Raw genomic sequence first — 14,883 nt, forward strand, 5'->3', positions numbered from 1 at the left:
CACACTGGACCCCATGGATCTGTGCTCTCTCCAATAACATTTTCCCTGAGCTAACAACTTTCTTATAGTAGGCACTATATTTAGCTCCCATTTAGGCTTTAATATCAGTCAGCAAAATGTCACTCTGGATTACAGAGACATTCTAAGATGTGGGACTAAATATATGTTAGCAAATTAAGTATAACTCACACCATTCCCTAAATACTATGTTTAAGAGATCAATACTCAGACACGTTGAGGGGAAAGAAATATCTTTGCCATTAAGAACACTTTGACATTTAAATAAAATGAACATAGCAAAGTAACTGAGGTTAAATTTCATTCCCATTATGGACCAGTTCCAGTATCCTGTTCTATAAGATGCAACACTGCCAGGAACTTTATAAGACAGACTAGTTTGGGGAATTTTATGACTTACTTTTATTTTCGGGTTTGTACCGACTTTTATTTTTTTAACTTTGGATAAGTCATTTCAATCACCAGATGATAATTACAGCTTTTAAATTAAATTACCCAATTATATGCTCAAAAAAATCCACCCAACTAGAAAGTACATAATAGACCCCTATTAGCCCTTTATTCATCTGATAGGTAGAGCAACAGACTAGACTTCAGAAGACCTTGGTTTTCACTTAACTTCTACCGCTGATTATTAAAGTTTTGGTAAATTACCTAACTTTCCTGTGCTTCAAAATTTCCATTTGCAAGTTAGATACAAAATCTGAACTGACCTACTTTGAAAGAAAACTGAGAAGAAATATTTGAAAAGCCTTAGAGTTATTTGGAAGATACAATCTAAAACTAGAAGCTGGCAAAAGTGTAAAGGCAAAATTAAGGAAAGATTAAAAAATTCACTTAAATACTGTAAAATATAATGCTACTCTTCTGAATGTACTGTATGAAACCCTTTCATTTAAAAATTATGAAGTATTTTAGAAATATCTCATTACAATGACCAGTTTCTAAATTGTAAAAATGCACATTCAAAAATAATGTTTAAGAAGGAGAAAAATGGAATTTATCACAGAGTAATGCATTTGTGAACTGGGTTTACAAAGGATCAAAAGATGATATATGATTTGCGTCACATGGGGTGATCTGTGTCAGTCTAATATCAGGCACCAACAAATACAGAAACATACAGTCAAAGGGAAGGAGTGCATCCTAATGTCCCAAAACAGAAGACCGCATAAATGCATGAAAACAGAAGAGATTTTTCTTCCCTCGTCTTATTATTCCTACTTTTTAGACCTCATTTTAAGACCTCTTTATTTTCTCTTCTTCCTTATAATTTTCAATGGAAGGCTCTCCCAGAAGCTAAACTTTCATCATCATCGTGCTCACTAACTTATTTCCCTTTTTAGCATAATCAGGCTACCTGTGAAGTTTCTAAGTTTCATTTTCTTTCCTAAAAAGCCTTAACAAGTATACTGAGCATGTATACATCACCTTTAAGTCAGCATAAATATAAGACTTCAAAGGTACTAACTCTTGCATTGAACTACATAATCAATAAGTAATAGCTACAAAGCTAAAACAACTCAAATTTGTTTACCTATATACAGTCCAATACAATTAGAACAGAAATTGAATCGGAATATTGTATATATTATAAACCATGAACAAAAAATATTCTTTGCTTTTACCTCCTTGTATGTGGGAAGAACAAAGATGGTAGTACAAGTGAGTTAAATCTATATTTACAACTCAGAATCAACAGATATTGTTGAAATTTAATAAGTCTAGAAATGAAGATATAACCATATTCAGGTGATATATATATCAAACTACACATAAATAATTTACATGTATATATACTATGTATAGAGTATATATAACATATATTCTTTATGTATATGTTTAGAAAATATATAAAATTATATACATATATGTGTGTACATACATACATAAATAATAAGACCTAAATAATGATTAAAAGAGAACACTTGTGGAATGAGGGACCAGGTAGGGAAAGGAGAAGCAAGACTCTTACTTTTTATCATCAGCTCTTGTACTATTTAATTTTACCATATGCATATATCCCTTCTAATTTCTTTAAAATTTTGAACAATTTCTTCAAGATAACCCTTTTCTGCAAAGTATCCCGTTACTGGCCCCACTGACTATTCAGCTGCTCAGCATCCGTCTACGCTGTCTTCAGTTTGGACAATACTGACTTGCATCTGCTGTCAACACGCTGCAATATTTTCTTCAGTCTTTTTTCTTCAAGCTTTCATTTCTATAATTCAACAGGAAGTCCCTAACCTACCTGAGCAAGGATTACGATTTCCGATCCCCTGTTTTTCTGCAGACAACTACAAGTTTGTACTCTTTGAAGATCTCTCTTTTCCCTCCACTTCTCAGTCCCTGGTAACCACCACTCCACTCTGTTTCTATGACCTCAGATTTCAGATTTCAAATATGAGATAATCATATAGCATCTGTCATGCTGTCTGATATTCCACTCAGCATACCAGGTCCATCGATACGGTCACAAATGGCAGGATGTCCTTCTTTCTCATGACTGAATAATATTTCATTGTGTGTGTGTACATATATGTATGTATACCTATATCTAGATATATATCACATCTTCTTTATCCATTCATCCATCCACTTAGGCTGTTTCCATATCCTGGCTGCTGTGACTAAAGCTGCAATGAACATAGGAGTTTAGATATTTCTTCAATATTCCATCTTCATTTCCTTTGGATACATATCAAGAAGTGGGACTGCTGGATCATATAGTGGTTCTATTTTTAATTTTTGATGACCCTCCATACTGTTTTCCACAGTGGCTGCAACAATTTGCGTTCCCACCAACAGTGCACAAGCGTTCCCCTTTCCACATCCTCGACACTTATCTTCTTGATGATAGTCATTTTAGCAGGTACTGTGGTTTGGATTTTTTAAATTTTTATTTCCCTGATGATTAGCGAAGTTGAGCATCTTTTCATGTACTTATCAGCCATTTGTATGTCTTCTTTGGAACACTGTCTAATTAGTTCTTTTGTTCATTTAAAAATCAGATTGGTTTTTTACTATTGAGTTGTATGAGTTCTTTATATATTTTGGATATTAACCCCTTATCAGATAATACGATTTGCAAATATTTTCTGCCATTCCACAGATTGCCTTTTCATTTCACTGATGGTTTCCTTTCCTGTGCAGAAGTTCTTTGGCTTGATGTAGTCCCACTTGTTTATTTTTGCTTTTGTTGCCTTTGCTTTAGGTGTCAAATTCCAAAAAATCATTGCCAAGATCAATGTCAAGAAGCTTACACTCAATGTTTTCCTCTAAGAGTTTTATGGTTTCAGGTCTTATGTTCAAGTTTTTAATTCACGTTAAGTTGATTTTTGTGTATAGTATAAGAATGTGGTCCAGTTTCATTCTTTTACATGTGGCTGTCCACTGCTCCCAACAACATTTATTGAAGGAACTATCCTTTCCTGATTAATATTTTTAGCTCTTTGTCACACATTAATTAACTAAATATGCATGAGTTTATTTTAGAGCTCTGTCCTGTTCCACTGATCTATGTGTCTGGTTTTATGACAATACCATACTGTTTTGATTACTACTACCACTTTGTAATAGTTTGAAATCAGGATGTGTGATGCCTCCAGCTTTTTTCTTTCTCAATACTGCTTTGCTATTTGAGGTCTTTTGTGGTTCTGTACAAATTTTAGGAGTTTGCTCCATTTCTGTGAAAAATACCATTTGGAATTTTGACAGGAATTGCATCGAATCTGTAGACTGCTTTGGGTTTTACAGACACTTTAACAATTTAATTCTTCCAATCCATATCTTACACTTATTTGTGTCTTAATTGCTTTCATCAATATTTTGTAGTTTTCACTGTATAGATTTTTCACCCCCTTGGTTAAATATATTCCTAAGTACTTTACTCTTATTTTATTATGTGTTCATATACTTTATTTTATTTCTTCCAGTTTTACTGAGCTATAAATGGCATACAACACTATATAAGTTTAAGGTGTAAAGCACAATAATTTGACTTACATAAATTATGAAATGATTAAAATATAGTTAGTGAATATGCATCATCTCATATAGATACAAAATTAAATAGAAAAAATTTTTTTCCTTGTGATAAGAACTTAGGATTTATTCTCTTAACAACTTTTATATATAACAAATAACAATGTTAATTTTATTTACCATTGTACATTACATCCCTAATATTTAGTTACCTTATAATGGTAGTTTGTACCTTTGACTGCCTTCATTCAATTCCCCCTCCCTCTACCCAGTATTTTATTCTTTTAGATGCTATTGTAAATAAAAGTATTTTCTTAATTTCTCTTTCTTAATCTCCTTCTGAACTCCCATGTTCACTGCACAAAATGCAACAGATTTCTGTATACTGACTGTATCCTTCAATTTTATTGAATTCATTTATTAATTTTAAAAGTTGTTTGGTAGAGTCTTTAGGATTTTCTATATATAAGATAATGTCACAAGCAAGTAAAGGCAATTTTACTTCTTCTTTTCCAGTGTGAATGCCTTTTATTTCTTTTTCTTGCCTAATTGCTTTGGCTAAAACTTCCAGTACTATGTCAAATAAAAGTGGTGAAAGTGGGCAGGCCTGTCTTGTCCTTATCTTAGAGGAAAAGTTTTTAGCTTTTCACTGTCGTATTATGATATTAGTTGTGGGCCTGTCACATGTAGCCTTTATTATGTTGAAGTTTGTTCCCTCTGTACCCACTGTGTTAAGAGTTTTCTCATGAAAGGATGCTAAATTCTATCAAATGCTTTTTCTGCATCTATCGAGATGATCATATGATTTTTATCATTTATTTTGTTAATGCAGTATATCACGTTGATTTACTTGCAGGTGTTGAACCACCTTGCATCCCTGGAATAAATCCTTCTTTTTTTTTTTTTCTTTAAAAAAACTTTTTAAAATTAATTTTTCTTTATTTTTGACTGAGCCACGTGGCCTGTGGGATCTTAGCTCCCTGATAAGGGATCAAACCCGTGCCCCCTGCAGTAGAAGCGCAGAGTCTTAACCACTGGACCACTGGCGAAGTCCCAGGAATAAATCCTTCTTGATCATGGTATATGATCTGCTTAATGTACTGTTGAATTTGGTTTGCTAATTATTTTGTGGAGTATTTTTGCATCTATGCTCATAAGGGATATTAGCCTATAATTTGTCCTTGTCTGGTTCTGGTATCAGGATAATGCTAAGTTTATAAAATGAATTTGGGTGTTCCCTTCTTTTCTATGTTTTGAAAGAGTTTGAGAAGAATTGGTATTAATTCTTTAAATGTTTAGTAGAATTCACCAGTGAATTAGAAGCTTGGGATAAACATATATACATGAATATATATAAAATACATAACCAACAAATACCTACTGTATAGCACAGGGAACTATACTCAATATTTTGCAATAACCTATAAGGGAAAAGAATCTGAAAAAGAATATATATATACTTATATATATGTGTATAACTGAATCACTGTGCTGTATACCTGAAACTAACAAAACATTGTAAATCAACTATGCTTCAATTAAAAAAAAAATAAAATAAAAGAATTCATCAGTGAAGCCATCTGGTCCTGGACTTTTCTTGGTGGGAGGTTTTTGATCAGTGATTCAATCTCCTTACTAGTAACCAGTCCATTCAGATTTTCTACTTCTTCATGATTCGGTCTTGGTACATTATATGTTTCTAGGAATATATCAATTTCTTTTAGGTTGTCCAATTTGTTGGCATAAAAATGTTCACAGTAGTCTCTTAGATCTTTTGCATTTCTGTGATATCAGTTGTAATGTCTCCCATTTCATTTATATTTTTGAGGCCTCTCTTTTTCTTAGTATTCTAGTTAAAGGCTTGTCTATGTTGTTTATCTTTTCAAAAAACAAGCTCTTAGTTTCATTGCTCTTTTCTACTATTCTTTTAGTTGCAATTTATTTCCATTCAAACCATTATTTCCTTCCTTCTACTAACTTTGGGCTAAGTTTGTTTTTCTTTTTCTAGTTCCTTGGGATCTAAAGTTAAGTGGTTTACTTGCCTTTTTTTTTTTTTTTTTTAATAATATAGGCATTTATTGCTATAAACTTCCCTCTTGGAACTGCTTTGGGGACATCCCATATCTCAAGATACTTTTTTGATTTCTCTTTGAATGCTTCTTTGAATCAATATGTGTTTAGGGACATGCCATTTAATCTCCAAACATTTGTAAATTTTCTAGTTTCCTTCTTATAATAGATTTTTAGTTTCATATCATTGTGGTTGGAAAAAATGCTTGATATGATTTCAATCTTCTTAAATTTATTAAGACTTATTTTGCAGCCTAACACATGATCTATCCTGAAAAATGTTTCATGTATGCTTGAGAAGAATGTGTATTATACTGCTGTTGGATGGAATGTTCTGTAAGTGTCTGTTAAATTCACTTCGTCTAACATCTAAGTTTAAATCCAATGTTTCCTTACTGATTTTCTGTCTGGATCATCTATCTATTGTTGAAAGTGGAGTACTGAAGCCCCCTACTATTACTGTATCACTCTGTATTTTTTCCTTCAATTCTGTAAATATTTTCTGTATATTAAGTGCTCCTATTTTGGGTGAACAAATATTTACAAATATTATACCCTCTTGATAAGCTGACCCCTTTATAATTAGAAATGAGATTCCTGTGAAATTAATAAAATATAAATTTCATATTACAAAACAACCACATACCTTTAAGAGCTTCACAGTGCTTTTTAATTGCTACTGGAGTCAAATGCAGAAAATTGGGAATCTAAAATAGAGAATTTTAACGGATAAATTAGCTAAGTGTCTTTGGGTTTTTTTGTTTTTTTTTTGTTTTTTGTTTGTTTTGGGCCGTGCTGTGTAGCTTGCAGGATTTTAGTTCCCGACCAGGAATTGAACCAGGCCACGGCAGTGAAAGTACCAAGTCCTAACCACTGGACCCCAGGGAATTACCACCCAAGTGTCTTAAAAACATGAAACAATTTTCTCATAAAAAACTACATCATAAGCCCCACAAACCTTGTAATAAATAAAATTTGATTTTTTTTTTTAACAATACTGATTCCACGTCACAGGTGTTGTAAATTCAAGAAATGAATTTCCCGAAATAAAGATTTAGTACCAAGTATCTTACGAGAATGATGGTGGAGAAAAAACATTATTTTTATAGTATTATTCCTGCCACAAGTTTACAGGTGTACATATTTCCCTTATAAAACTGAAAGCACTTAAGGACACAGACCGTTGTTTAGTCATCTGAATCTCCCCGGAATACATACCACTGCAACACATTTTCTACTTTATACTTAACAGACATTTGACGAATTGAATGGATGAACACACGAAGCGAGCAAATCTTAAATGAACAGTTTAATGAAGTTGGGAATATCTTTATGATACTTTGAGAGGTTCTCGAATCATTTATAGGGCCAATGGAAATTTAGGTAAGGTCAGAGATTTGATTCCTTCAAATAAATAATTAACATTTCTCAGTATATTTCTTAAATAATGTTATGTATCTAAAGAGAAATTTTAGTTTAAAGAAACTCATTTGGAAGGAAAATTTGAACAAACAGAAAGTTACTCTAAACATTATATCTGGAATCTTAAGTACTGATCAGAAAATGGTTATTTTAATCAAGAGAAAATAGGCACCGAATATTGGGATTATGGGGTGGGTGACTTCATTTTCTGTACTTTTATTTTTGAAACATGACTCAAAATCATAGAAGGATAAAATAATAGCTAATGCTTACACAGCATTTATATTGACACCGTTCTATGAGCTTGTATATACTACTCCGTTTACAAGTTTATGCAATGGGGCACTTACTAGGAACTGATCCTCTCATCGGACAAAACATACAGGTGATTCTTAAAAGGGATGGCATGCATTAAATGTTTAGATATTTATGTTTATTAAAATTCCATTCACAACCATCATTACAAATATACTGCTATTCTCTCTCACCAGGTGATATTTTCCAAAGACCTTCACTTTAAGTTAAATTCTTCTCTTTCATTTGAAGAAAAGATTAATTTTATAGGTGTTTGTTTTCTTGTCTCTTGAAATGTTCCCATTTTCAAATTTCATCTGCCTGTCTCCAGCAGCAGACGATCCCCTGTTCATGTGACCAGCTCATTTTTCTACCAGCAACTTTTAGCAAATTTTTGTTTTTCACGAAGACTCTCATTTAGTAGAAAATACAATTCCTTGATGATAATTTCACTGTATGTAAAAGGAAACCATCTAGGATATGCATTCCAAGGCTATGCATATTTGTATTTTCTTTAAGAGGTCTACTTTTTATAAATCATTATAGATGCTACCAACTCATTATAGATTTTACCAACTGAAGCATTTAACATGACCTATTTTGCTTCAAGAAACAAACAAGTTTAAGGACTTTAGCAATAATACTAAATAATTTTCTGGAAAGGTTTTAAATCTCTTTTTAAAAGTAAAAGTTTCACCTCCCAATTCTCAATACTAAATTAGGTTATTTCACTTTGTATAGAAAAGATACAATAGAAAAGAAAAAGCCAAAAGGAAGCCATAGGATCAATTAATTACATTCTTAAATGCCTAGGGCTCTCGGAGCCTTCTTTACCATGGATGAGCAAAACATAATACCCATTACTACCTGCTAAAGACCGAATTCAAATACAGTAACCCGCTAGGTACTGAACCTTGATGCTTTGGAGGGGGGAGGGTAGGTGTCAGAGGGAGATCAGCATTTATTTAGATATATGTTTGAGCCCATGAACCAGCACCTTCTCTTACCTTTAAAAGTTCTAGATTTCCCTCCTTAGCCATGGGCACCCCCCTTTTCACTGGATAACCCATCCGAACAGGAAGAGGCACTGCTGAGGGTTTAAATGGCGCTGCAACAGGGTACACACTAGGCCAGTCCTGGTCGACAGCCATCTTCTCCGTCCTAGGAGGTAGTGCCTGAGGAATGTAAAGTAGTTGAATATTTTAAATATAAACATGTTCTTTAATTCTAAAGCAAAAAAGCTGCAATTAACAGAAACATAAGAGGACCTGCAACCTACATAAAATCTGACCTCCCACAGCTGCTGCCACTGAAATGAACAGACACCAACCTACCCAAATATCTCTGGCACAGTTTCCTCAAAGCCTGTGGCAAGGATCCCCTTAATAGCACATTTCCTTTGCAAAAAAATTTCTGTCTTATTTATTTACTTAGACTTTCAGCAAACTTTCTACATATTGTTTACGAAGTGGTAACCATATATCTTGAATAATTTTTAAAACGTCTTCGAAAGTCAGTGCATGAAGTGACAAATGAGAACTTGGAAATAAAGGAAACAAGAAAAAGGAAAATAAAAAATAAGAACTCAGAAATAAATAATTAGGATTAAACTAACTGAATAAATACATAATGAGAAATAACAAGTCTCCTGGGCCCAGAGAATACGTGATAGCTTAGTCAATCACATTAATATATTTATTTTTTAAACTGTATTTGACAGACGGGGATGGCCAGCATTCCCTTTAAACCCAAAAGGAAGGTGTGAAGAGGCAAAACTAGGCAACACACATCTAAGCCACATACCAGTGTAGTATATGTCCTGGAAGCAGTTAATAGTCCTGTGAAAATGACTACTCTAGACGATTATTAATTGGTGTCTTTTAACTTCCAACTAATGTGCCTTTATTCTGACCACATGCTTACTGAGTGACCTTATAATTTGGATTCCTCCACAGAGATGCCCACCGGGTGAGACCAAACTCGTTAGATTAAGGCCTACATTCCAGGCTGCATGACTGTTCAAGGCATCATCAAAAATAATTCATTGTTACGGTTTATTTACCCATTTCCTGGGAGTATGTGAGCAAGTCCACCTCTCAGAGATGATCCGTTCTCAGGGAACTGACAAAAACCAGTCAAAGACTAGAGCCACGTTTGCAGTGGTCACCCAGTCAAGAGCCCCTTGCGAAGCCTGCTCCCGCAGTGCCCTTCCATCTCATGATGAGTATCAGCCCCACTTTAGAATTTCAGAAACCAGTAAGACAGTCTCCACTAGAGGACATTAACTGCTTACCTTTCGTCTCAGTGGCCTTTCATATTTGGATGTTCTTTCTGTTGTAGCTAAAAGACAACACAATAGTTACAGAGAATTTTATAATATCGAGTTGTTCAACACTGTTCATGATCCCACAATTCTCACATAAGTTAAAATATTTAGTAATACAAAAATGAAACAATAATCCATTTTCTGTAAGTTCAGGGACTAACTCATTTTAATGAAAATGAAACGTCAGAAATAGGTAAGAAAATTCAAGAGTCACTTGAATATAAAATAAATTGTGATTGACAATATAGTGAAATAAACTATCAACTAAAGAAATATTTTCGATAACTTTTAAGGTTCATTGTCAAATAAACTCACTTTCCCAAGTTAAAACATCTACTTAGAAATATGTATTTTGCATCTTCAAAGATAATTGGCTTGAAATGTTCTAATATATAGTTGCTCACATTTGGAACTACTCTGTTCTTTACACACACAAACCAACCTTCAGTTTTCCTTCTCTACTGTTCATTAGAACTGCCAATGCTACAATAACACCAATAAGAACAAAAATCATAGCTAATCATAATAAATCACATAACTGTACAAGAGGGTAAATTACCTGCATATAGTATCTACTTTTTAAAATATTAACTTAATGTCTCTCTAAATTAACGTTTTGCTATACCAAAATAATAACTATATTTATTCAGCACTTTCACATGTCCAGACACTGTGCTAAATGCTTTTCATTATCTCACTTAATCTTATTCTTCACAATAACTATAAGTACTATTATTATCCTTATTTAGAGGCGTTTAGCCAAGAAAACTAAAGACCAAGGAGTTAGGGTGATGACAGCATAACACACAAGACTTCACACTCTGAACCACCATCTCTAGCTTCATCTCCCTTCACAAGGCCCCATAACTACACTGGACTTCCAGTACCAGGCCCCTGAGTTTTTCTCTGAACTTTCTAATCTCTCTGCCTGGAATGTGCCTCCCTTTCATCTGCCTGGCTTCTGGCCCCTACTCCCTCTCCACCTCATTTCTCCATCTGACAAATTCTTATTCATTCCTCAACAGTAATTCACTGATTCATTCAAAAACTGTTCGAGTGATACTGTGTACCAGCAACTCCAAAGGCAGCAATGAAGAACAGAAACAAAGTCCTTGCTCTCACTGAATGCAGAGTCTGTCAAATAAGATAACTATTTAGCAAGTAATTTCAATAAACAGTGTTAAATATTAATGGAAACATATAGCAGGGCGCCCATCCTAGTCAATTAGTCGGGGAAAATATCCCTGAAAAAGTGGACTTTAACTTAAAACCTTAAAGATAAGCAGAAGGTAGCCATGGGAACAGGCAAGTGAGAAAAGTGTTCTACAGTGAGAGAGAAGACACAAAATCAAAGTAAACAAGTTCAATATGGCTGAAATTTAAGAGCAGGTCACAGAGAACACCAAGAAAAGTGCTATTTAATAAGGCAGAGATCTATTTCATAGGCAACTCAACTAACACACATCATAGGCAGAGCTCTTGATTTCCTTTTTCCAGTCTTCCCAGTTCCTCTAAATGGTATCACCATTCATCCAATTGCTTAGGACAAAAATTTAACACGTTTCCTTGAGACTTTTCCTCAAGTGCCATATCAAATCCATCAGTAAGTCCTGTTAGCAATACCTTCAAAATATATCCCAAATCCAACAACACCAGCTTCTCCACTAGTACTTCAATCCAAATCACTATCATCTCATAGGGAGTACTACAGCTTCCAAACTGGTCTCCTGGCTTCCACTCTTACCCTTAGCTCTCCACACAGCAGCCAATGATCTTTTAAAAGTATAAATCACACTATATCACTTCCGGCTCAAAACCTACCAGTGTGATCCCAAACTTATAATAAAATCCAGGCCAAATGTCCACAAGCCTTTACCATATCAGGTCATTATATATCTTCCTGCTATCTTATACTTCCACTCTTCTCTACTCACTTAGCTCCAGCCACACTGGTCTTCTTTCTGTTCCTTGGGTACAACCCTAAGCTTGTTCTCACTTCTGAGCTTTTGCACCTGCAGCTCCCTATGCCAACAATGCTCTTTCCACAGATCTGCTCAAATGTCACTCCCCCAGGAGTTCTTTCCTGACTACCCTATCTTATCTTACCTACAGGCACTATTCCCCTAACCCATCATTCTCAAGACCCTGCCTTATTTTTCTTCATAGCAACTGACATTGTACTGACGTTGTTTACCTGTCTATAATCTGATTTCCCCTTAAGAATACAAACTTCATGAGTTGAAGGGCCCTGCTATATCCCAGTATCTAAAATACTACCTAGAACACAGTAGGAGTTATCTGTAGAATGAATAGATGAATTAAAGATTAAAAAGAGATTGTTAAGACTACAAAGAGCTACTATGATGTATTAAGGAATTTACCATTTATCTCAAAGCAATGAAAAACGATTTCTAGATTTTGAACATGGGAGTGGCAAGTTAAGATTTGCTTTCTGCACACTTCACTCCGGCTGTTGTGAGAGTTCAATGTAGGAGAGCAAGAACAGAAACAGAGACCAGTAAAGAAAATATCGTAAAGTGAGAGAAAGTGGCTAAACTGGTGAGTTAGTAGTAAGAACATCAGACATAGACGGTATCACCATGAGAGGATCCGGTGAATGACTGGACGCGCCCCCTCCACGGAGATTGTCCTGCCTCCTGCGGGCTCCTGCTCCGTGCCCCCCGCCCCCTCAGCGTATTCACGCTTCCATGACAGCACTTCACACTGCACAGTACTTATAGTCTATGTACAACTAGACTTCCCACTACGTTCCTCCAGCGCAAGATCGGTACCCAGCATCCCTAAAAATCTCTCGAATGAAGGTCACCTCAACAATGCCTATTGAATGAAGGTCAGCCCCATTTGGTGACATAGCTAGCCCTGGAATTCAGAGCTGTAGCTTGTTGTAGGGCACTTGTACGCCTCTCTTAAATTTCGGAAAAATCCGTGGTTCAACACTGCCCAACACACAGTACGACCACCAGCAACCAGAGAGAGACCTGTGCCGGTGGCCCTGGGAGAGAGCCCCAGAGAGCGCAGGTCACAGACAAGGGCGGGGGCACGCTCGCGGCGCCCAGAGGACCCAGGGACAGAAATCAGCTGCCAGGAACCAGGCGACCCTCCGCGCAGAGGGCCGACCCACATCGGCGGCTTTCCTGCTAGGCGGGCCGGCGACAGGCGGGCAGAGCACGTACCGGCCTCCCTGGGGTGGCTCTGGCTCCGCCGCCGCGGCGGCCATCACGGGCCTGTATTCCGCCCTCTCACCTCCCCCAAAGCCCCGAGGCGACGAGGCAGACACTCACGCCGGTTTGGTCTCGGAGCGCGAGTGGCCGGAGACACCGCTGTGGAAAAGGCACGAAGGGTCCTGGCCCGCGGCTGCAGGACCAGCCATGCTGGGAGCGCGGCGGCCGCCATGGCTGCGAAGACGGTAAGCGGGAGGGGACAAGCGCGGTACCGAGCCAAGGAGCGGGGCTGAGGTCCTACTGAGCAGGCTCGCCGCGTCTTGCCCCGCCCCTGGGAGGGAGAAACCGGAAACACGTGGGCCTGCGAAATAGGAGCCCGAGGCAATTGTGCAATACTCCCAAATAGAAAAAGTAATGAAAAGAAAGTAAAAAGATTTTTTTAAAAACAATTTGAAACATTCATTCCGAAGACAACTGTAAGTAGGGACCATAGATGGGGGAAATGTGGCTTACAGAGGGCAGGTGAGGGCAGAACCTCTGACGGCCCAGGAGAGGCAGTCTACCCTGAGTCCTTGCTTCTTTGCGGTTGCTGCTTTTCTGCACTTTCTTGAATTAAAGGAAGTCTTCAGCTAGTGCAAGTGATATGCTTTGAGGAGAGAGGCAGTATCTGATAGTAATAAAAGGGTGGCCTCTTGAACCAGACTAGTACTTGAGTTTAAAACGTGACTTAACCATCTTTAGGCTGTGTGGTCCCAATCAAACGTCTGGGTACAATATTGGCATATAGTAAGCACCCTGTGTGCATAGTCTATAACTGTTATCAATGGTTTGGTTAGTTTGTAGATCAGGTTATGACTACAGAAAAGGTGGAACTCATCAGGACCTAGAAAATAGTGGTTATCCTTTAATGAGCACTCATTTTCTACCCCAGGATGGATTAACATACCATCCTTAATAAAATTATCCTCTCTTTTTTTCAGTTGGTATATATAATACTCAAAGTACAAAATTATGATAACAAGAACAACTGGGAACAAACACAACTGACTCTTGGTAAGTATACCAAGGAGAGGAGAGGTGTGCAGGTGTCCCAGGGGTGTGCCGGTGTCCCTGTGAACATTCAGTGCGCCATGGGCATCAGTCAGTGTGTGGTGTGATAAGGACAAATATTTGTAGTAATCACCATCCTCATCTTTTCTGGCCTCTTATATCCCATTATTGCTTCAAAGCAGAAGTACAGTGTACTAGGTGTGTATTTATTTGCTAGGGCTGCTGTAACAAACTACCAAAAACTAGGTAACTTAAAGCAATAGCAGTTTACGCTCTTACAGTTCTAGAAGTCCAAAATCTAGGTATTGGCAACGATGGTTCCTTCTGGAGGTTTTGAGGGAGAATCTGTTTATGCCTCTCTCCTAGTTGCCGATGGTTGCTGGCAATTTTTGGCATTCTTTGCCTTGCAGACACATCAATCTCTACCTCCGTCTTCACATGGTATTCTCCTCGGTACTCTGTTTTTAAGGTTAAAAGCATGGCCTTCAAATCAGATGGATGTGGGATTTGAATCCAGGCTCTGTTTCTTTGTGACCT

General features: G+C 36.7%; 1 protein-coding gene across 1 annotated transcript in view; it reads right to left on the reverse strand.

The window, feature by feature from the left end:
- The window catches only part of MRPS35 (mitochondrial ribosomal protein S35), a 39,912-nt gene extending 26,357 nt beyond the window's left edge, over positions 1-13,555 (reverse strand). Inside the window, exons 1-4 of the mRNA XM_057703108.1 lie at positions 13,417-13,555; positions 10,082-10,128; positions 8,796-8,963; positions 6,719-6,779 (exon numbers count right to left, since the gene is read on the reverse strand). Of these exons, the coding sequence (XP_057559091.1) occupies positions 6,719-6,779; positions 8,796-8,963; positions 10,082-10,128; positions 13,417-13,528 (388 nt within the window). The 5' untranslated portion in view covers positions 13,529-13,555. The remainder of the gene's footprint in view (positions 1-6,718; positions 6,780-8,795; positions 8,964-10,081; positions 10,129-13,416) is intronic.
- Between the last annotated feature and the right edge of the window lie 1,328 nt (positions 13,556-14,883).

Source organism: Hippopotamus amphibius, chromosome 12 (assembly GCF_030028045.1).
Source record: "Hippopotamus amphibius kiboko isolate mHipAmp2 chromosome 12, mHipAmp2.hap2, whole genome shotgun sequence".
In the NCBI taxonomy this organism is placed as follows: Eukaryota; Metazoa; Chordata; class Mammalia; order Artiodactyla; family Hippopotamidae; genus Hippopotamus; species Hippopotamus amphibius.